The sequence below is a fragment of the Rhinoraja longicauda genome, chromosome 22, assembly GCF_053455715.1.
Source record: "Rhinoraja longicauda isolate Sanriku21f chromosome 22, sRhiLon1.1, whole genome shotgun sequence".
In the NCBI taxonomy this organism is placed as follows: Eukaryota; Metazoa; Chordata; class Chondrichthyes; order Rajiformes; family Arhynchobatidae; genus Rhinoraja; species Rhinoraja longicauda.
The window spans coordinates 12,686,910-12,710,826 of record NC_135974.1 but is presented as its reverse complement, the minus strand read 5'-3'; the positions used below and the strand labels follow the sequence as shown (position 1 = coordinate 12,710,826).

The following is a 23,917-nucleotide window of genomic DNA, read 5'->3' as shown; positions in this document are numbered from 1 at the left end:
GGCAGGAAGCCCACGTGGTCACAGGGAGAATGTAAAACTCCGCACAGATGGCACCCGTAGTCAGGATGAAACCTGAATCTCTGGCGCTGTGACGCAGTAGCTCCATGGCTGTGCCACTGTGCCACCCTGCGATCTATTCGAGCAATCTAGTGCTGATTAGTTTGAGGTCCAGATCCAAGTCCTTGCGTTGGTGTTTCGGACAAGCCTTGAGGGAGAAGGCATAATGCTGAGGAAGGACTCGTACCCAATATCCCACACCAACATCCTGTAGAGCAGTAGTATGGCTGCCCAACTTGTGCTCAGTGTCCCATTCCATGAAGGCGAGCATTCCTTGCGCCTTCTTCACCACATTACCTTCCTGTGTTGCTATTTGCAGGGAACTATGTACTTGTACGCTAGTTCTCTCCTAACTACAACACTCCCATGTCATTCACTTTGTACGTCCTGCCCAGGCTGAACTTCCCAAAATGTATCACTTCACACTTGTATGTTCAATTCCATCTGCCCATTCCGTTGCCCATTTTGCCAGTGGATCTGGATCCTGCTGTATGCTAACTGGTTGAGATTTGGTGCAGACATTTTCCGAAGTGTTACAATCCAATATTAACTGTGTCGGCATCAACCCATCATAGGGAACTGATTGGCAAAACGGTCTGCCTTCTCTGCATGCGTTGCGTGGCCATTTACTCTGCGTGCACTCACTTATCATGATGGTGTCTGGTGTGATTTGCCCCAGAAGTCTCTTCAATTGCCACTATCGACCTTTTTGGAAATGCTAAGTTCTCAGTACCGAGAAAAGGGCTCCTGGCACTTGAGCAGAACACAGCCTTTCGCTGCAGAGTTAGGACGTGAGGTTCACAAGATCGTATCAATGTGTAGCTGGAAATGGCAGGAGACGATTTGATTGTAAAAGATTTGTGCCGTAACTTTATCAACATTCCTCACCATCCTTCCTCTATTACTTGCACTTTACATTTGATAAAGAATGTATAAATTTATATATTTTTAAATAGAATGCATGTAGAAACAAGCGTGCCCTTTTCCCAGTGTGAATCTTAAAAGTCATCTTGCCTTGGTATTAGCCTTTAATTACCACCAAGTTCCAACACGTAGGTTTTTGTTTCCTTGCCTTGAGTTGCTGTTCGCTCTGCTAAGCCTTCCAACAAAATGACTTTTCCAATAATTGTTTCAAGCAGATCAACAAACTGCAAATTAGGCGTCTGACCCCAATAATTAGTGGGGGGTAATGTTACTGCAGAGTTTTGTACGGGATAGAGAGCAAAGCCAGGGCAAAACAAGATAACTTTATGGTTATTAAATGGGAAATCCTGTCAAAGTGATGCCCAACTTCAAATCGGAAAATATCTTTGCCAATTGGTTTTTGGATAATGTGTGGGTTGAACATGACATTTTAGAAGCCCTGCAGATCTAGTGAGTCACACCAGATGTGATCACATTACATATCAATGGGATTTCATCCATTTTCCCAGCCAAGGTGTAATTTCATTCTCTATTAATTATTCAAAATATTATTCGTTTTGTTTAGTTTAGAGACACACCATGGAAACAGTCCTTTCAGTCCTGCGAGTCCGTGTCGATCAGCAATCCCCATGCACTAACACTATCCTCCACGCCAGGAATAATTCACCAAAGCCAATTAACCTACAAACCTCAAGATTTCAAGATCAATTTATTGTCACATGTACCAGTTAAGGTACATTGGGATTTGAGTTACCATACAGCCATACTAAGTGCAAAGCAACAAAACACGCAGCCACATAAATAAAAAATTAACATAAATATGCACCACAGCAGATTCCACATTCCTCACTGTGATGGAAGGTTATAAAGTTCAATTCACTTCCTCTTTGACCACCTGCCGTCGGGGCTGTTGAACCATCCGCAGCCGACGGTCCAATGTCCGAAGCCCTTGCGTCGGGCTGATCGAATCTCCCCACGTCGGGACGGGTTGAAACACTCCCCGCGGCATGGAGCTCCCGAGTCGGCCTCATCTTACCAGAGACCGCGGGCTACACGATGTTAATGTCCACAGGCCCCGCGGTTGGAGCTCTCCACAGTCGATCCTCTGCAAAGGATCGCAGCTCCACGGTGTTAAAGCCCGCGCCGCGCCCGCGGCTTGAAGCGCCGAGCCGGTCTCCAGGAAAGGTTGCCAACTCCTCGATGTTGGGCCGCAGAGGGGATAGAGATATAATATGGAAATAAATCGCATCCCCTTCGAGGTAAGAGATTGAAAAAAAAGTTTCCTGCAAGACCAGTATGTCCTTGACATGTGAGAGGAAACCGGAGAGGTTTTTTGGGTGTGGTCCATCTTCTTTTCCCAATTTCCCATCAATTCAGCAGTGGTCACAGAGGCTAATCTGGAATCACATGTAGGCCAATCAAGGGAGATTAAAAGAGCATTATCAAATCTGATAGAATTTCATAAAAATTTAAATATTTTATTATGGATGAATTAATGGAAAAACAGTTGAAGAAAATGCAGACTGAAGAAGGGTCTCGACCTAAAACACCACCTATTCCTTTTCCCCAGAGATGCTGCCTGATCCATTGAGTTATGTCAGATTTTGTGTCCAGCTTCGGTGTAAACCAGCATCAACAGTTCCTCCCTACAGGGAGTGCAGTGGATATTCATTCTGCAGATCATCAGGTCCTTGTTAAATATCACACATTAAAAAAAACTTAGTAAAATTGAGGATTCTGGGTAGCACAATAGTGCACTGGCAGAACTGCTGCCTTACACCAGAGACCTGGGTTTGATCCTGACTTTGAGTGTTGTGCATACGGAGTTTGTTATTTTCCCTGTGACTGCGTTTGCCTTCTCCGGGCGCTCCGGTTTCCCCCCCACATTCTAAAGATGTGCAGGTTTTATAGGTTAATTGGCATCTGTAACTTGCTCCTCGTGTGTAGGTGATAGAACTCATGGTTGGTCGATGGTCGCTGTGTTCTCGGTGGCCTGTTTCCCCGCTGTATCTCTCAGTGAAGCTGAGCTAAGAGGTCCTGCGGCCTCGAGGCATAAAGCACCATTGTGGTACATGGCTATTTTCCTGAATGGAGAAATGAAAAGTGGTGTTCCTCGGGATCAGTACTGGAAACATTCTCCCTTTTTTGATTAATGGTTTGGGCATTCCAACATTTGCAGAGGACACAAGACTTATAAGTTTGTCAAACCTTGAGGAAAATAATATTAATCTGCTAAAAGGGCATGATGGACAAGCAAGAGGCAGATGCAACTTGGCATCAAAAATAAATGAAGTGATAAATGTTGGCAGCATGGGTGAGGAGAGCCTATATACACATGATTCTGGCATCAGTGGCTTGATTTTAAAGAGTGTGGAAGAACGGAGAGACTCAAGTGCATACATGCCTAGAAGTTTCATAGAGGTTGGACATGTTCACAGAGCACTCAATAAAACACATCCAATCCATGTGCTTCATAAACAGAGGGATGAAGTACAAAAGCAGATAGACAACATTGATGCTTAAAGCACAGTTTAATTCACCAGATGAATATTATTGTTTTTAGTCATCCCACTAAGGGTGGCACAATGGCACAGTGATAGAGTTGCTGCCTTAAAGCGTCAGAGACCCGGGTTTGATCCTGACCACGGGTGCTGTTTGTATGGACTTTGCACAGTCTCCCTGTGAATGTGTGGGTTTCCTCCGGGTGCTCCGGTTTCCTCCCACATTCCAAAGACGTGCAGGTCTGTCGGTTGATTGGCTGCTGTAAATTGTCTCTGGTGTGTAGGATACAACTAGTGTACGGGTGATTGCTGATCGGCACAGACTCAGTAGGCTGAATGACCTGTTTCCATGCTGTATCTCGAAGCTAATCTAAACTACACTTGAGGAAGTTTATGAAAATCTCCGGGAGGTACAGAAAAAAGACACTGGAAAGGTTCTTGGAATGATGGATTTCAGCTACAAGTTCAGACTGGAGAAGCTGAGGGAGTTCTCCCTGAAGCAAAAAAAAAAAGATCAAAGGAGGTTTGGTGAGGGTGTGCAAGATTACGACAGGAAAATGGGAAAGGTTCCCATTTGTGTGTGGTCCAAAGATCCAAGGACATTGATTTAAAGTAACTAGCAAAAGATAAACATGGGATTTCAAGCCAAGCTTTTTTAACGCAAGGAATGGTTATGATACAAAACTGGAATAGTGATGGAAGCAGAGTCAATCAGGCCTTTCAAAAGTGGTAGTGTAGGAAGGAACTGCAGATGTTGGTTTACATCAAAGACAGACACAATGCTGGAGTAACTCAGCGGGTCAGGCAGCATCTCTGGAGAAAAGGAATAGGTGACGAGTTCTACGAGGATTGGCTCAGACTTTACGTGTCCTTGCGTCCCCTCATGACTTTACTTCATTAATTGAATATGGATTTCTTGGCTGCCTTGGTGTTTTGAACTCTCATCTCTGGTTTATTTAACCACGCATCTGGAATGCTGATCCAGGAACTTAACCACTGTGCTACCATATTAACATCTAATATACGCACCCGAAAACTCTGACATGATGGCTTATTAAATAGTTTTGTTTCAGTTTTTGAGGTACAGCTCGGAAATAGGCCCTTCGTCCTACCGTGTCCGCACCGACCAGCGATCCCCATACGCTAGCACCATCCTACACATGAGGAACAATTTACAATTTTTACTGTAGCTGATTAACCTACAAATTTGCATGTCTTTGGAGCGTGTGAGGCAACTGGAGCACCCGGAGAAAACCCATGCAGTCACAGGGAGAACGTAAAAACTCTGCACAAACAGCACCATAGTCAGGGTCTCTGGCGCTAGGCCACAGACCCAACTCGGCCTATTCAAAGCCCTGTGATCCCGCACCGATGTAATTACTGCAGCACAGGTGAATGTGTGCTTTTAGTGGTCTAAGCTCGGAAATCTCTCCGCAGATTTTTTCTGCCGCCCAATCACGCCAGTAAGATTGTCCTCAAACTCTATCTTTGAGTTCAGCTTTCAGTCATCTGTGCTGATAACTCTTTATGCAGTTTGGTGTCAAATGCTGTTTGATGAACTTTCACTGAAGCATGCAGGGATTCTTTGCTGTGGTCATGGCTCTGTTTCAATACATGTTGTTGGCTGGAGACGCAAGCAACTGCAGTGTCTGGAGTATTGACCAAACATAAAGTGATGGAGGACCTCAGCGGGTCAGGCAGCAACTGTGGGGGGGATTGGACAGGTGACGTTCCGGGCTGGGACCCTTCTTCAAACTAAGGGGGAGAAAGTTGGACCCTACTTCAGAATGGTGTTTGGTTTACAACTAACTTGGTTATCCTATTATGACTAATGTGTCGATGCGAAATTTGCCAGCACCATTTACAAGGGTTCTTCAAATCTTGAGTTATTTACTTGTATCTCCTGCTCTTTATATATTTTTTCTTTAAAATTTCAACATTCAAAGACCATTCAAAAGAGTACTTGAAATAATTAGTGTAGTATTCTTTCCCTGAGGCACGCAATTTGCTGACATTGGATATTAAAATGTCATGTTTCTTTACTGGGATGTGCACTTCTAAGGGTGCGGCTGGGATAGTGTCTTTGAGAGCTACACTGAAAATCTCTACCTGTTTTATCTGATGTAAGAATCTTTTTACACAAGTTATTTTTACACAAAATATAATTCCTTGACAACCACTTTAAAAGCACTGCACAGAATAATTTAGATGAAGAGTTATTACTAAATAATATTCAATTGATTAATTTAAAGGCACTCTTCTTGAGCAAGCATTAGTGTAGAAAGAGTGAAGGAAAATATTACACAACGATTTTGTTAAGGATTTTCATTAATCTTTGGAGCTCCAGAGTTTATTAATTAGTTTTGCTTGGACTGCAACGATGATCCCGAATGTGATCCTTCCTGTTTCTTTTAACAGATTGGTGTTGAACAGGTAGCAGTGATGTTCAGCAAACAGAAATACCAGTAAACAGGTGGAAGCCTTAGAAATGGCTGAAAGAACCGACAGTCATTCTTTGTCAGAATGCACAACTTTAGAAATTTGTGGCATCTGTCACTTTTCCCTTTAGTTTTGTTTCTGAAAAGTGCCCTTGGTTTTTATCAGAGAATTGAGCTTAGTTTAGAGATGCAGCGTGGAAACAGGCCCTTCTGCCCACCGATCCCACGACAACCAACGATCACACATGCTCTAGTTCAATCCTATGCACCGGGGACAATTTACAGAAGCCCATGAACCTCCAAACCTGCACGTCTTTGGAATGTGGGAGGAAGCCGGAGCACCCGGAGAAAACCCACGCGGTCACAGGGAGAACGTACAAACTCCGTACAGGCAGCACCAGAGATCAGGATCGGACCTGGGTCCCTGGCACTGCAGAGAAGTAGCTCCACTCCTGCACCACTGTGCCATAACAAAACTAAGAGAAACAACCAAGATGGACACAGTGTGCTGGAGTAACTCAGGCAGCATCTCTGAAGAGAAGGAATGGGTGATGTTTCGGGTCGAGACCCTTCTTCAGACTGAGATTCAGGGGAGACATAGAGATATGGAAGGGTAAGGTGTGAAAACACAGATTAAAGGGGACATTGATCAAGGAAAATGTAGAATGGTTCATTGTTAGCTGAAGAGAAGAGAAGGTGACACCAAAGCACACAATCAGTAAAATGTAATCAGGTGGACAGTGAAACTAGTCGGAGAACGAGAATGGGGGAGGGACAGAGAGAGAGAGAGGGAAAGCAATGGTTACTTGAAGTTAGAGAAATCAATACTAATACCATTGGGTTGTAAGCTGCCCAAGCGAAATATGAGGTGCTGTTCCTCCAATAAAAGATACAATACCTTATGAACAGTCAACAGCTCTCTGCCCTTTCAGCCTTCCTTTAGATCAGGGGTTATATTCTAAAAGTTATTTTAATGCTTCCTCTCTAGAGGTCTATGTTTCTCTTTTTATCCCTCACCTACAATATGGAAAAGGTGTGTATATTTACAGCAATGTTCAATGCTACAGTTGGACACCAATGCACTTCTAAGTCAAGAAAATGCATTTCAAAAGTAGTGACTGATATAAGAAATATGGTAACTAATTTACATGGCAATCCGCCACAGAAAACAATAAGAGGCCAATAAAACTTAACAAGGATTCACATGTGTCGCAGACATAAACATGAACTGCACGCACAAAATGTTTAAATTAAAATATCTGACTCCGTACAGCTGCAGTTTTAAAACAAAGTTGAGTTGTAGAATCTGGAGCACTGGAACAGTACAGCACTGGAACATGCCATTCGGCCCACAATGTCTGTGCTCTTCCCCGAAGTCCGTAGACTGAGAGGATAGCCTGAAGAAGGGACTCGACCCGAAACGTCACCCACTCCCTCTCCCCAGAGATGCTGCCTGTCCCGCTGAGTTACTCCAGTATTTTGTGGCTAAGACCGGGAGGATGGAGCTGGCGGCATTGACAGCTGTGACGGGTGGGGAACAGAGCTGGGAGGAGAGGGGCTGGGTTCTGGCCTGTCGCGGGTCAAGGCAGGGGCCGGGGTACGGCCCACCGTGGTCGCAAGGTCGGCGGTGAGAGGCCCACCAGGGGCACAAAGGTGGGCGAGCGAGGAGAGGGATGATGGTTCTCTGGTCGATCCACACATCCAAGGAAAGGCAGAAGCATAGACAATAGATGCAGGAGGAGGCCATTCGGCCCTTCGAGCCAGCACCGCCATTCAATGTGATCATGGCTGATCATTCTCAATCAGTACCCCGTTCCTGCCTTCTCCCCATACCCCCTGACTCCGCTATCCTTAAGAGCTCTATCTAGCTCTCTCTTGAATGCATTCAGAAAATTGGCCTCCACTGCCTTTTGATGCAGAGAATTCCACAGATTCACAACTCTCTGACTGAAAACGTTTTTCCTCATCATAGCTAGGTGACGTTGTGGCTCTAGACCCTTATGAGCCCCCTGAGTTATTCCACACAGACATAGGGAATGGACTTAACCTGATGGGATAGAATGCTTAATGATAAGAACTGAGGGGAGTCATGGATTCATACAGCACGGACACAGGCCCTTCAGCCCATCTGCCCAGGATTCACCATGTACTTCGTCCCAAGTTTGACCGCGTTTGGCCCATGTCCCTCTGAACCTTTCCTCGACCCATCAATGTACCTGTCCAAGATGTTGCATGCTAATCAGTCAGCTGAAAACTATACATGATGACGAACGAGCCGTCCACAGTGAACAGATACAGGATAAAGGGAATATCATTTAGTGCAAGTTAAAGTCCAGTAACGTCTGATTAAAGATAGACTGAGGGTCTACAATGAGGTAGATGGTCCACTCTCTAGTTGTTGATAGGACGGTCCAAGTGCATGATTCAGTTTCCATCACTTTGTGTCTTATTTACGATTCACCAGGTCTCGCCGGATGGAAATATTGCCCTTTTCAAATGTATTCTCTAATGAGAAAGGTTTCAAATGTTTCTTTCCAAAACACTCAAATAAATGGACACGGTGTGACTTAAATGAATGGTCCTCTAACTGTAAGTTAGGGTCTCACTGCAGACTTAAGTCCGGCTACTAACTAAAATACCATGTTATGCTTTGAGTATGAATACAGAAAAAATGTGAGTTTGACTTATGCCGACAAATCCTGGCCATGTGCTCTGTGAACTCCTCGAACAAAGGGTATAAGAAGATAACTGCAGATGCTGGTACAAATCGAAGGTATTTATTCACAAAATGCTGGAGTAACTCAGCAGGTCAGGCAGCATCTTGGGAGAGAAGGAATGGGTAACGTTTCGGGTCGAGACCCTTCTTCAGACTGATGTCAGGGGGGCGGGACAAAGGAAGGATATAGGTGGAGACAGGAAGATAGAGGGAGATCTGGGAAGGGAGGGGAAGAGAGGGACAGAGGAACTATCTAAAGTATCCTCGAACAAAGGTGTGGTTTTAGTTTTTTTAATTTTTAGTTTTACAGATGCAGTGTGGAAACGGGCCCTTCAGCCCACCCAGTCCCCGCCGACCAACGATCAACGATCACTATCCTACACGGGGGGGGGGGGGGCAATTTACAGAAGCCAATCAACCTAGAAACCTGCATGTCTTTGGGGTGTGGGAGGAGATCACAGGGAAAATGGACAAACTCCATACAGACAAAGGGAGTGGGCTTAGCCTGATGGGATAGAAGGGACATTCACTGCTTAACGATAAGAACTGAGGGGAGTCATTCAGCACGGAAACAGGCCCTTCCGCCCAAGATTCCCCATCTAACCTCGTACCAAGTTTGGCCGCGTTTGGCCCTTGTCCCTGTGAACCTTTCCTCGACCCAGCAATGTACCTGTCCAAAATTATTTTAAGTGTTGTCATCGTACCTTCCATGGAGCTTGTTCCATGCACCCACCGCCCCGAGCAAGGGGTGGGGACGTTCAACTGGTAGGGAGAAAGGCAAAATTGGCGCTCCTTTACAAAGATAGATAGATGTGGGAAGAAAGATAGCACTTGTTGCCAATTTTAAAGGCGGGGGCGTTGATCAGTTGTGGCCCCGACTAGTTACCGACGCAGACTATGTGAAAAAAAGGGGCTCAGATTCCTGATCACAAAAGAGTCATGATATTTAAAGATAACTTTCAAAGCGCGATTCACATTCTGGCGGAAAGCTCGCCTTTGTAAGGGTCCTGGCTGTCAGTTTGCGATCAACACGAATGTGTAGCTGTACCCAATTTGTAATGGTTTCTTACATCTGCTGCAAGAAAATACATGTTAATGCACAGTGCATTGCTTAGCAGTTAAGGATTCTCTGACAACTTCACTCGCTCTTTATTAATTCTAATCTCATGCGAGATAATACAGCAAACAACTGATAGAATATTTAAGAAAATAACTGCAGATGCTGGTACAAATCGAAGGTATTTATTCACAAAATGCTGGAGTAACTCAGCAGGTCAGGCAGCATCTCGGGAGAGCATCTCGATCCGAAACGTCACCCATTCCTTCTCTCCCGAGATGCTGCCTGACCTGCTGAGTTACTCCAGCATTTTGTGAATAAATAACTGATAGAATATGTCACCTTTTTTAACACAGAGCAAAGCCGATTTACTTCTACAATTAACGACCTGTTAATGAAATTGCCTTGTCCAATACTGTAGCCCCCATTTTTCGATCGGAGTTACATTGTGGATGTCATTAGCGACTCTGAGGTGATTGGCGATTCTCCATCACAAGCTCCCTGTATCAAACCCGCACCTTCCAAGGACAATGTGCAGCATGGAACTGCAGATGCTGGTTTACACCGAAGATAGACACAAAATGCCGGAGTAACGTCGAGGGGGGAATCTCTTTGTTCGGAAATAAATTTGGGAGATACTTCTGCACGGTATTATCTGAACGGATGAGGCTTTCGCTGTTTGGGATTCGCGAAAGCTTTGAAAAGTGCAACTTCGAGGAAATGCAATTTCGTTAGCCTGCGTTTAGTTGGGAAATAAAATATATATTTCCCGGGATTTCTTTCGCACAGCAGCTTTCAGATGGCTGCATGTTTAGAATGGGGTGGGACGGGATAGGCGATGGATGGGATGGGATAGATTCCATTATAATGTATTCGGGGTGCGGTTCCATCGCTTTGATCCATTCCATGCTGAGAAGAGTCGGTTATCTGTTTGACTCTCCTTCGAAATGTGTAAGAAGGAACTGCAGACGCTGGTTTAAACCGAAGATAGACACAAAAAGCTGGAGCAACTCAGCGGGACGGGCAGCTTCTCTGGAGAGAAGGAAAGGGTGACCCAAGAAATGTTACCCATCTCTTCTCTCCAGAGATGCTGCCCGTCCCGCTGAGTTACTCCAGCATTTTGTAACTCTCCTTCGAAACGTGTAGGTCTGAAGAAGGGTCTCGACCCGAAACGTCACCTATTCCTTTTCTCCAGAGATGCTGTCTGACCCGCTGAGTTACTCCAGCTTTTTGTGACTCTCTTTCGAAGTTTATTTCAAGGTATAAATTGGCAGACCCTCTCGAGGAAGGGTCCCGACCCGAAAAGTCGCCTATCCATTTCCCCCACAGATGCTACCTGACCCGTCGAGCTACTCCGTCACTTTGTGTCACGTTCAAGATTCCGGCAGCTGTAGCTGTAGCTGTAGCTGCACTTGCCTGGCTGCACGTTAATGGTAATTGTGTGCAGAATTAGCAGGGAGCGCACGGAGCTGTATATTTCCCCTGAACGTATCAGTAGAAAATTAAACTCTGCATTTCCCAATCGAGTCCTCCTCTTCAACCCCTGAAAACCTGGGAAGCAAGTGGAGGCAGGAAGCCAGGAAATTCACACCTGACTCGAGTAAACACGAGATGCGAACCCCCTCGCACTTTTCGATGAAATTGCTTCAACCCCTCGTCGTTGGACTGACTCAAGGCGGCCCCCTTTAGCCGCTCCTGTAAAATGCAGGTTTCAGCAGCATGCAAATCGATGTTTGTTTGGGATAAAAGATATTGTTTTCAATGCGGGTATTAAAATTGTCAAGCATGTGGCGGGACATTATATATATATATATATATATATATATATATATATATATATATTTAAAAAAATTTAAAGCCCCGCGGAATCCCAAACGAATATGTAGCCACTCGATCCCAGAGTCCATTCACAGCGGGATTCCAGTCTAGGACCTGTCGGCCTGATACAGTCGTCACTCAATATCGCAAAACCCATTCAGAGTTATTTGTAAAACGGTAGCAAATAGCATTTGGAATTAAATGCAATCGTTCCATTACAAGCCGGATTTAAAAACTCCCATTGCTAGTAAAACGTTTGCCCATTTTGATTTGGGGGGGGGGGGGGGGGGAATTGAATTTATTTTATCACAGACAATACAGTAAAATTAACTAGTGTTTTTAAAAAAATATAGCGCACAGATACATTAGACAGATGAGATGGTGAGAAACGTACTAATGCACAACACAAGGCACTTAAGTTTAATTATGTCAAGCAAAAAAGAAATTAAAAATAACCAGGGTCTCTCCGGCTGTAAAAGAGACGAGCTGCGCTCTTGATAGTGTTGACTCTTTGCGGAAACGTTTGGTGGGAACAGCCCCTTGCTTGGTAAGAGATATCAAGAGCACACGCATGTAGAGACTGGGTTAAACGATAGAGGCTGCCCTGCGGTGCAACGTGCCCGCATAAAAATGCGATGAATTATTAACAAATATCATCTTTCCGGAAAAACATTTACCACACAATAAATTTCGAGAGAGGGCGGCGGATTTCTCCTCCCTGCTCTCGCTTCACCCGGCACACTGCATTCCCTCTGACTCGCTCACTGGCCCGTTTCAATCTGATCCCTCTCGCTCTAACCCCCTTCTCCCAGTTACCTGAACTCCCCACGTTCCTGCCCCAACCTATAACCCGGTATCTTCCGCTAAATACCGAGGACTGAATCACAGTGGTGTGTGTGTGTGTCGCCGAATATTTCATTTAAACCCATTCTTTTCTTGTTCTATTCACATGTTCGATCAATATGAAAAACAAATGTGGGCATTAAATAAAATGTATCTGTAACCTCCTCAAATCGTCACATCGCCTTTCCTGTTGATGTGTGTCTATATTTAATTGTGTCTGTGGTATTTATTACAATAGATGTTACGGGTTTTTTTTTGTTTGATCTTCAACATTATGAATTAAAAACATTAGATCTTCTGCACTTTGAGTTTGCAACAGAGCTCAAAAGATCTAGACAATGTAGGGGAGGAATGTTATGAAGACTCGGCGTGTAGGGTTAATAATATTTGTGTGAAAATAAGCTCCCCCTGTGCAATGTGGATATATTAGGGCCACGTTTCAGCTTGGTCCCTGTATCTTTAGGTGGGCTGGTCCCCATGCTGACCCTCGGCGTTCAAAGCTCCAGCGCCCGGTCCAATTTGGGTGAATCAGAAACTCCGAAGCGAGGTTGATTTGAGATGTGATTTCACCCTGACGGCGGTCCCTCGAAAAGTTCGGCACCAAACATCTTGCGAAAACTCAGTCCAAGTGACTGTGTGTGTGATGTGTCCTCGTCCACCAGTGTTTTAATGGTGCAAAGCGGGAGATGTGTGATGTAACCTTGCTCACTAGCGTTATAATGTAACGTAACTAGTGTAGTGTAACGCGTGGGGTGTGTGATGAGTCCTTATTCACTAGTGTTATAGTATAACGGGCGAGGTGTGTGGTGTGCCCTTGTTCACTAGTGTAATGGTGTAACGCGGTATGACCTTGTTCACTAGTGTAATGGTGTAACGCGTGGGGTGTGTGATGAGTCCTTATTCACTAGTGTTATAGTGTAACTGGCGAGGTGTGTGGTGTGCCCTTATTCACTAGTGTTATAGTGTAACGGGCGAGGTGTGTGGTGTGCCCTTGTTCACTAGTGTAGTGTAACGCGTGAGGAGTGTGATGTGTCGTTATTCACTAGTGTGGTAATGGTGTAATGCGTGAGATTTGCCCTTGTTCCCTGGTGTGGTAATTGTGTAACGCGCGATGTGTCCTTGTTCACTAGTGTTGTAGTGTAACGCTTGAGAAGCGGGGTGGAGCCCCTGCTGGCTTTTGCGCGGGGTCTTGCGGAGTTTCTGAATGTGCGGGACTGACTGAGTGTGAGAATGGTGTCTGTGTGTTAATGTGCACGGGTGTAATGACGTGCAAACGTGCCAACGGCGTTAGGTTAGGTACCTTGGTTTCTGCTTTCAACCATATATGAGCTATAGGACTAAGCTTGTCTGCCCGCTGCGTATCACAGTGCCGTATATGTTAGTGTCTGTGTTCGTGTGTGTGCGTGTGTGCACGCAAGCATGTGAATTATAAATGTGTGCACGTGTGAGAGAAGTACTGGAAGGGCTTGGAAGATGCGGCTCGGGAAGGGAAAAGGTTCGCGACCGGTAGTGCAAGATGTCCCGAGAGAGGAAGCGAGCCCCAAGGAAGGAAGGGGGGTTCACTTTAGAAAGCTGCTCCGTTTAAACTATGGGTGATTTCCATCTGGGTCAGATTTAACCAGTTTGCAGTTGGCTGGAATAATCTGATACAACAATACTCGGAGATGTAAACCACCTTCCTTTAACAATGCGCTCAGCTATCTAATTTGGCCTGGCCTAAATCTGCAGATCGATATTTACATACTTGTTTTCCTTCAGATTCTGCAGATGATCATAGCCTTGTCCAACTATTTGTGCTTCTGTTTAATCCCTTGTTCATCTAAAGCCTCGTTACGTGTAAAGGATAAAATATATATATTTTTTATTGAGAGAGAGAGAGAGAGAGAGAGAGAGAGAGGGTGGTGGAGAGAATGGGGACTTTATAATTCACGTCCTTCACGAATCAACGCGAATCAACACCCCTGTCGTCTAGAATGATAAATATAAGGAGAAATATATGTATCCCTATCTATATGTATTTATGTTCTGAAGTCATGACAGGGGAAAATACCCTCTCCAAATCCAAGTAATTGTATCGATCTGAACGTTCTTCCTTCTCGCTTCTCCAGTAAACAAGTACAATATTCAGCAACTGGAGGTCGGGTCCGCTGTGAAACATTGGGGAGGTCAAAAGACATTAAAATTCACTTGTTAACCATCATTTTTTTGGGGGGGGGGGGTGGTAAATAAGATTAAAAACTGATGGATTTCCCTACAACCCGAGATATGTTCACGCCCCATATAATATAAAAGCCCATCCATCACCAGAGATTAATTAAACTCGTATTTCTATTTAATAATAGGTTGGGTTCGTGGCTGCACCTCGCCAAGTTTGTTCCCCCCAAGTCACCCGGGTAATGTCGAGAGCTCGTGCCTGGTGTTTTCGCACCAGAAATCGTTCTTTTAAAAGTCGATATTGGAACTCGGTTTGAAGCGACTCTTGTGTCGTGCGAGCTTTGAGCGGGAGTGATATATATTTTTTTGCGGTAGCATCTGTTGTCACAGTCAATATCCCGAGCCATGTTTGCACCTTGGTCCATGTTTATCGGAGCGGGGAAAAAGTCCTGAAATCTGAAACCACACCGGTTTCAATAAAAAAAAGAAATCCGCTTCTTAAAACGGACGAATTTAAATCGGCGGGTAAAAGCAATTTCACTACCACCTCGTCTGTTGAAATTGTTAATCAACAAAGTACTTCAAAAATTATATGGTATATTTCACAACGACGGACTATTTCAATTGGAAGTAATGTAATCTATCTGGTGTGTGTACTTGTTTGACTTCGCTGCGAAGATTTTACCTAAGCGTCGTTTGTGAAGCGATCGGATGCAATCGGAAAAATAGCAACAAATTGATTTCAATAATCTCAACAACAAAAAAATCTTCATACTATTTCTCGGTCTTGAAAAACATATTCCCACTGCGCGATTAATCAGCCGTTGAATAAATGCAATTTATGCACGCCACTTTAAACAACACATATTTGAAACAATAAAACATTTTAATTATTGAGTTATTGCTGCACACTTTACACGGAGCGTTAAACCAATGGGACTGTCGCGAGTGAGATTATTTGATAACTGCCCTTGGGAGCGGCTGGAAACAGGTTGAAACTTTGTCAGTACCACTCCACGCGGATATTGCATGTGTTTTGTTAACGGGATTACAACAGTACGACTGATAATACACAACAAAAGCAAACAAGTTAGACCTACCGGTTGAAATGATAGCTAGTAGCCCGGACTTTCTGCATTAATTTAAACTTGAGGAGTTGGAAATATTAGGAGCGATGCTAGACTCACCAAACAGCTCATCCAAGCGGAACGAGCTGTCATTTGACTTCAGTTGTCAGAGCCTAAAGTCGATGATATCTAATGATAAATGACATGGGAAAGGAGGGGAGGGGGAGGCGGGGGGGGAGAGAAAGCAGAAAAGTGGGTGATTCGTGCAGATAATTCCGGTCATGGGGCTCAAAGTCTCGCTGCCGCCGATCCCCGTTTCTGCAAATAAAACAGAATAGTGTCGGTGGTGATAGCTATTTCATCGGCACTAAAAGTTCAGAGATAATTGGGAACGATACACGTTCCAGTCAGATATTACAGCGATAAGAAACAGACAACTGTGATGATGGGTGAACATGTAATGCTGAATCCCTGGGCAACGTGGAGATGGATTTACAACTGTGACCGAAATTCCCGGGAGATTGGTCGGCGACTGCAGGAATGATGCAACTATTTTTATAAACACGTACATTAATATCCATGAATCAGTAACGGACGCACCAACCAGGCAAACGCCGATGATTTAGAACTTGGCTTAGGCATTCTACATGTTTAGAGATAGATGTTGCCTGACCCGCTGAGTTACTCCAGCATTTTGTGCCTGTCTTCGGTGTTAAACAGCACCGGCCGGCAGTTCATTCCTACACACCGCATCTTTAGAGTACTGTTTTCAAACTGGCTGCCCATCAGAAATATTTGTGGGATTGTTCATAACGCCTGCTGCCCCGGACTTTTGCTCCGGTCCAAGGCTAATTTCCCCGCTTCCACTCCTGTTCTGAACACTTGGGGTCGCACTTTGTAGCGCTTTGACTGTGTGTGTGTGTGTGTGTGTGTATATATATATATATATATATATATGTGTGTGTGTGTGTGTGTGCGTATATATATATATGTGTGTGCATATGCGTGTATATATATATATATGCGTGTATATATATATATGTGTGTGTGTGCGTGCGTGTGTGTGTGCTGAGTTACTCCAGCATTTTGTGCATATATATATATATATGCACAAAATGCTGGGGTAACTCAGCAGGTCAGGCAGCATCTCAGGAGAGAAGGAATGGGTGACGTTTCGGGTCGAGACCCTTCTTCAGACCTCTCGACCCGAAACGTCACCCATTCCTTCTCTCCTGCGATGCTGCCTGACCTGCTGAGTTACTCCAGCATTTTGTGAATAAATACCTTCGATTTGTACCAGCATCTGCAGTTATCTTCTTATATATATATATATATGTGTGTGTGTGTGAGTGTATGTGTGTGTGTGTGTGTGTGTGTGTGTGTGAGTGTGTGCACACACGCGTAAATAGATATCCCGGCCCGGGCAATCTGATCCATTTAAAGTAGCGCCGAAGTGCAGATGCATTCGAACAAGTATAGAGCGGCGAACCTCCTGTTTTGAGTTCATTTTGCAAGTAATGCAACAACGTGGAGAAGCAGCAGGCTATATTTTGCAGGCAGTAGTCCGGTGACATTATAAACAGCCCTCCATCTCGAAATTAAATCGATCCTTTTGGTGCAAACCAACGATGTTTTTTCTAAAGTTAAATTATAATGTCCCGTGCAAGAATGGTGTTAAGTTGTTAACGTCACTGCATGCCAACACCGGAACATCACAGGGGTTTAATAATCAGCTTTTTTAGGGGATATTTTTCAATTATTACAGGTCTTTGCATTTTTGTTTTTACCTTTTTGCAGAACGCGCGGATTTCGACCTTTGGCTGCGGCAGGTTTTGAACGCACGGGTCCCCCCCCCCCCCTCTCTCTCTCTTGTAGAACAAATACTGTACTTGGCTGCGGGACACGACCAAAGTGATCGGCATTAATCTCCGCTCTGCCACTGTTCGCGGCTAATCTAGATGCAAGCGTCCTTACAGAGGGACGGCCGTCACAGAGAAACAGCAGCAGCAACAACAACAACAACAACAGCAAAGCAACACAAGAGGGAGAACGAAAATCCCAAGAGGGACCGCGAGTTTGCTTTTAGTGTCAGTGCAGGGGGGGGGGGGGGGGGGGCGAGAGTGAAGGGTTTGAGAACAAAAAAAAGAGAGAAGGTGATGTTCTGGAGTGAAGTGAAGATGCGGTAGAGAGGCTGGAAGACAGGGATCAGAGAGAGGGAGAGGGAGAGAGAGAGAGAGAGAGAGAGAGAGAGAGAGAGAGAGAGAGAGACCAAAAGCAGGGATACAGATAGGACGAGGAAGGAAAAGGCGACCGAGAAAGATTGAAACAAAACAGCGGGCAGAGAAAGTAAACTGGAACCAGACAGGGGAGCGGGAAAGGCGACAAGTCAGGTAGAAAGTGGGAACTGCCGTCCGAAGAGAGCAAGCAGGCAGGGGATGAATAAACGGGGAGGGTTTGGGGGGTGAAATAAATAGTGTTGGGGTGAGAATTAGCACCGAATACTGAGGGCGATGATCCTTCTGTCTGTCTGGGGAAGGGGATGGGTGAGAGGTGGAGGGTGTGTGTGTGGGGGGGGGGGGGGGGGGGGGAGAGGGTGATGGAGGGGAACCCGGGGTTCATTATAACTGGACTGCTAGGAGAGAGAGATGGGGGGGAGAGAGAGAGAGAGAGAGAGAGCGGGGGGGGGGGGGGGGTGAGAGAGAGAGAGAGAGAGAGAGAGAGAGAGAGAGAGAGAGAGAGAGAGAGAGAGAGAGAGAGAGAGAGAGAGAGAGAGAGAGAGAGAGAGAGAGAGAGAGAGAGAGAGAGAGAGAGAGAGAGAGAGAGAGTTAGAGTTGTACATGAGAGGGTGGAGAGGGGAGGGGAGGGAGGGAGGGAGGGAGGGAGGGGGTGGCAGCTTCGAGCTGCCCAGCTGATTACCAGCTGATTGGCTCCAATTGTCAAAGTCTAGTAGCCTTGTCTCCATCCTACTATGCTAATGCCGGCGTGCGGAGGGACTGATTGGCGAGGTGTAACGCCAGCCCTGCCTCCCGGCTGCTGACGGAGGCCGTGGGGGTATATACAGTAAAGAAGGAGATTTGCAATCTGTGCTAAAAGCTGTCTGATCAAAGGCAGATTGGCTGTGGGGTGTTTTTTTTTTGTTGTTAATATTTATATTAATTTTGTTCTCGCAGAGTCGGGCGAAGCAGCGGCAGGCAGTAATCTCTGCTTTGCAAGCGTAAGCTTTTTGCGTTTTTTTTTGTCTGCTTTGGGAGGGGAGGACTTGAAACTATTTTCACAAGAGAGACTCTGCACCGCTGGAACACGTCCTCCCTCTTTTCCTCCCCTCGCTCAACCCTTGATTTTTCTTTAATGCCCCCCTGGTTTTTTAAGAGAAGGAAGCGATCTTTTTCTCTCCCCCTCTCTTCTCGTCGGTGGCAAGCTGTCAAGGCAAGAGGCTTGTTTCTCCATGCCAGCCCGGCTGGTCTAAGAAGGATCGCAGCGCCGTGACAAGGAACGCCACGCCAAAGGCAAGAATCGACTGTTCCCCTCTCAATGTACTGTGTCATTCAAAGAAGTTTTACTTGCTGAGAAGCTCCGAGGAAAGAAGGCGGTGGGAAGGAGGGGGGTGGGTGGGGGGGTGGGGGTGGGGGGGGGGGGAAGAAACCCGCTCTGAGAGAGCGAGAGAGAGACTCTGAAGACACTCGCAGAGATAACACACACACACACACACACTGGGGGAAAGGAACGCAAGAGACTTTAAAGTAACAGGAACCTCCAGAACAGACTTTAAGCGATGACTACAGAGCTGGCCATTAATACAGAGTTGCCTACCAGCCCACTTGCCATGGAATATGTCAATGATTTTGACTTGATGAAATTCGACGTGAAGAAAGAGCCACTGGGGATCGATCGCACCGTGAGGCATTGTAACCGCTTACAGCCGGCAGGGTCTGTGTCCTCGACCCCCATCAGCACCCCTTGTAGCTCGGTGCCTTCTTCCCCGAGCTTCAGTCCCACCGAGCAGAAGACTCACCTGGAAGATCTGTACTGGATGGCGAACAGCTACCAACAGCTCAACTCGGAGGCTTTGAACTTCACCCCAGAGGACGCGGTGGAAGCTTTGATTGGCAACGCTCACGCCGTCCAGCATCAGCTGCAGGGCTTCGACAGCTTCAGGGGCCACCACCACCACCATCACCACCACCACCAATTCCAAGGGATCAACCCGGACGAGCTTGGCAACGCCAACGGGCACCACCAGCACCACAACAACCACCACCAACAGCACAGCTCCCCGGCTTCCTCCATCTCCTCGACCTCTCAGCAGATCCAAAGTTCCCCTCATCACCAGGGCCTCCTGGCCGAGGACAGGTTCTCCGACGACCAGCTCGTCAGCATGTCGGTCCGGGAACTCAACAGGCACCTCCGGGGTTTCACCAAGGACGACGTGATCCGCCTGAAGCAAAAGAGGAGAACCTTGAAGAACAGGGGCTACGCTCAGTCCTGCAGGTACAAGCGGGTGCAACAGAAACACCTGCTGGAGAACGAGAAGACCCAGCTGATCCAGCAGGTAGAACAGCTCAAGCAAGAGGTTGCCAGGCTGATGAGAGAGCGAGACGCCTACAAAATCAAATGTGAGAAACTCGCCACCACTGGCTTCAGAGAAGCTGGCTCTACCAGCGACAACCCGCCGTCTCCAGAGTTCTTCATGTGAGTCTGTAGTCGCCTGCCATCCTCCATCTATAACACCCCATCCATATGCCTGCTTGAGATTTGTTAGAGAGAGAGCGAGAGCGAAAGAGAGCGAGCGAGAGAGCGAGAGAGAACTATCAGCAACATAGCCCCATTCATATATTGCCTGTGTGGTTGTAGAGAAAGAATTACAGAAAACTTGCATTTAAAAACACACAAAAAAAAAAATATTAATCCTGCATGCTGGACATGTACGGTAATAATTTCTATTTTGTACCAGTTTACTTTCCATTCGGCATGGCGTTATATTTGAAAGAAGTTACTACAGAATAGTTGAACTATTTTACTGCTTATGCCGGTCTCGGTTTTCAGCTGACCATTTTAACAGCTTGTAAATATTTGCATCAAGAACTTGTGTCCCATATGCACTGAACCATTTCAGCAGAGTTTTGTTTTTAAACAAAGGAGAAACAACCTTTTTTTTCGCGGGGTGAGGGGTGGAAAGGGAGTGGGGAGGGGGAAAATACTGAGGGCAAATTTCCGCTTCATCAGAAACCAACATTGTAATTTCAACGCCTCTTTTTTTTTTCTCTCCTGTTGTTTTGATTACTTTTTTTTTCCATTTTTTTTTCTCTTGTGTTAGTTGTTGCAGAATTTAAAAGAAACGGACAGATGTGGAACATAAACCCATGATTAGCAACAATCATTTTTGTTTTAAAAAAATGCCATTAACGTGTTAATTTTACTTGGCGCCCTTGAAATGGGCGGCGATTGCTTCAGAATTTAGATTTGAGACTATGACACTTTCTTTGGTATAATAGTTTGATTTCTTCGTTCTTTGAAATGTAAACTGTCACGCAGCAGAGAACTGTGTTTGTTTTATAAATGCGGTTTATTTCTTAAATGCTTTCCAAACTGAGGGTGGGTGGGGAGGGGGTGGGGGGGGGGGGGGGTTGGAGAAAGTAATGAAGGTCAAGTTTCGGTTCTGTATGTTGTAAATCCAACGCTTGTTAATAAAATATACAGTCACCGCAGTGAGAATGTTTTAGTTTTTAAAAAAAATGTTGATTCAATTGAAATTGGAGCTCTTTTTTCATCGCTGACAGTGTGGGAAAAATGCTCCTTTCACTAAGTTGTCCAATGCAGGTCTTCATGCAAAAAGCGATGCGATAAAATGTACACTTTTTTTGTTTAGAAGAAAAAAATAATTCTGGACAGTATGAATCCTGGTCTGTCTTGTACAAGACTAGTGAGCAATGGGTACTGACAATCTGACCAGATTTCAAACTCTCTGTAAACTCGCTTTCACCAGCGGGTTCGAACAGCTTTCCTCCCGCGCGCGTCTGTGTGTATTTCATGTCTTAAACAAAATAATATAAATCATAATGTGACAAATTAATGAAAAATAATGGGGAGGCATGACAACGCTGTGCGGCTTTACTTTTTGTTTTGGACAAAAAAAGGCTTCTTTTTTTTTGAAAAAGAAAGAAAACATTGACTGTAGTGATTGAAACAATCTTATTCGGATTAATTATACCAGACACACAAAATATTTATCTCATAAATTCTGAAGGGATCATAAAGATATCGCTTATGGAAATGATAATGTATTTTAATTATCTGTCCCAATTTGGATTATTGTAGTGTTATCCCACCCCCCAAAAAAAGAAATGGATTCTGTCTTTTCTCTTTGGTTCTGTGAAGACTGTGTTTTTTTCTATTATATGCTTATTAAAGTCATTCAAATGGCATTTATTTTGATGACATGCTTCTTTGATGTCGTTTATTCTCACCTTCACTTGATCCTTTGTTTTTAATTTGCTGAGTATTGGAAAATAAATTCAGGTGTGGGGGGGGGAGGGGGGGGGGGAGTCAAGAGGCACTGAGAGAGAGAGTGTGCTGCATAATACATAAGTTTAAATCCGTTTTGTTACTGTCACATACCCATTTGTATTATCTATGACCATTGTCACTGGGTGCCTCATCTTTAACATGCATTTGCACCAGAGTTCATTCTGACAATATGCCAAGAATTTATATTTGAAATCCCACAGTAATAACAGATTTGTGTTTTTTTTAAAAATGTCACTGGAAAATCATTGCCTTTAATCTGTAACATATTAGACATATTTACTGTTGTAAAACCAGTACTTAAGCTGAGAGTTCAAATTTTGATATTTTTAGTTTTGTTCTCCGCATGTGTGAGCACAGTTACTGGCTGGACATTATTTTGACGATTTTAAACCACTCTGTGAGCCAGTTATTAGATGTTAGCTTGGAAAAGCCTGAGAGGAATATTGTTTGTGGGAACTGCCAATGCATATTAATGTCCTTTCATGCATGCAGTGAATGAAACAGTGGGGCTAATTGAACAACAGTAATAAGAAAATAGAAAGAAAAGGCCGTGGTATGTTTAGCATGGTGTATTCTGTTTGAATACTGTGTGGCTGGAAAGTTTTTTTGGAGGTTGGAGTTCATTTTTGGAGGAGGAGTTAATGTCATATCAGTAACCACTATGAATTTTAATTTTCATTTTGAAATGGACATTTCAAATGGTGGGAAGAGTGGCGAGTTTGCTAAGCTTGCCCTCCAGTTAGCAGATTGCCAAGAAAGCACACTGCATTTAATGAAAATCCCGAACCGACCGAAAAAAACCCCAGATAGGTGAATAATGTACAAAGTCGCAGTAGTGTTGCTTTTGCCTTGTCCTTGTGTTGCCCTGTTTGCAGCAACTGTAAACTTCCAAGTATTTGGTACAATCTCAAGGTTACGCCAAAGAGACCCGTGGTCCTCTCAACTGTACAATGCTGTAAATTGGATGAAATTCATGTTGCAGGCAGGATTTCGGCAGGATGCATTGATTGCAGCAGAAATTTGAGAGAGGCGGCAAATAGCTGATCTTTCAGAAAGTGATCATTTAAACCCAGTCTTTGGAATTTTCCTAAATACACATCTTGCTTTTATCGATGCAGCCAATGCACACGGCTTTGAGAAGAAGGTGCACATCTCATAAAATAATTTTGCACAAACATTTAAGCTTGTAAAGTTGTACCCTAAAATTCAATGGCCCCCTCCAACATATTAAAAGCACAGATACACACGCTCACCTCTAGTGCTATCACAACATTATTTTATAATAATTTCAGAACCCATTGACTGTAGTGATTGAAACAATCTTATTCAGATTAATTATACCAGACACATAAAATATATGTGATATATAAACCACAGGGCTGCATGAAGAAATGATCATGAACAATCAAGTGCAGAGTTGACACTTTGGGAGATTTCATCTTTTGGAATCTCTAACTAGCGGGTTTATTAAATGCTGCGATTTTTAACAGTGTGCACCAGTTCTCCCAGCTAGTTGTTCGGAACTAAATGTTCCCAGCTGTTTTAGGTTGAGTTTTCAGCAGCACAGTGACGGCTTGACTTGCTGTAGCAGGCTGGTTGGTTACTAATGGTTGACACTGAAGGGTCAGGACATCTCTTCAGGAGTTGACGGTGTCAAATTACTGATCCCGAGATACAGCAGAGATAACGTTTGGGCCTGACTTCAGCAAAGGAAGGGGTTTACTCCTCTGGTGAAAAAGGTTGACACTGTGTGTGAACCATAGAATGCACTGTCGACGGCAGAGTCTCTTTTATCATTAGTAGGTTTTTATATACAT

The 23,917-nt window shown here is 44.7% G+C and overlaps 1 protein-coding gene and 1 long non-coding RNA gene across 4 annotated transcripts in view; one reads left to right on the top strand and one right to left on the bottom strand.

The window, feature by feature from the left end:
- Window positions 1-1,760: 1,760 nt before the first annotated feature.
- On the bottom strand, window positions 1,761-17,487 carry LOC144604393 (uncharacterized). The gene is made up of 3 exons (XR_013548717.1): window positions 17,363-17,487; window positions 15,609-15,893; window positions 1,761-2,378 (listed from the first exon to the last, which is right to left on the bottom strand). It is a non-coding gene; the product is annotated as an uncharacterized LOC144604393 (long non-coding RNA).
- Window positions 17,488-18,639: 1,152 nt separating this feature from the next.
- Window positions 18,640-23,917, top strand: part of LOC144604392 (transcription factor MafB-like) — a 387,791-nt gene continuing 382,513 nt past the window's right edge. Inside the window, exons 1-2 of one of the 3 annotated variants that reach the window (XM_078418744.1) lie at window positions 18,641-20,264; window positions 20,890-22,010. In XM_078418744.1, coding sequence (XP_078274870.1) covers window positions 19,348-20,264; window positions 20,890-20,905 — 933 coding nt within the window. In that variant the 5' untranslated portion in view covers window positions 18,641-19,347 and the 3' untranslated portion in view covers window positions 20,906-22,010. Of the gene's footprint in view, window positions 20,265-20,889; window positions 22,011-23,917 lie in introns of those variants that run through there. The other 2 variants (XM_078418742.1, XM_078418745.1) reach the window with 2 other exon arrangements.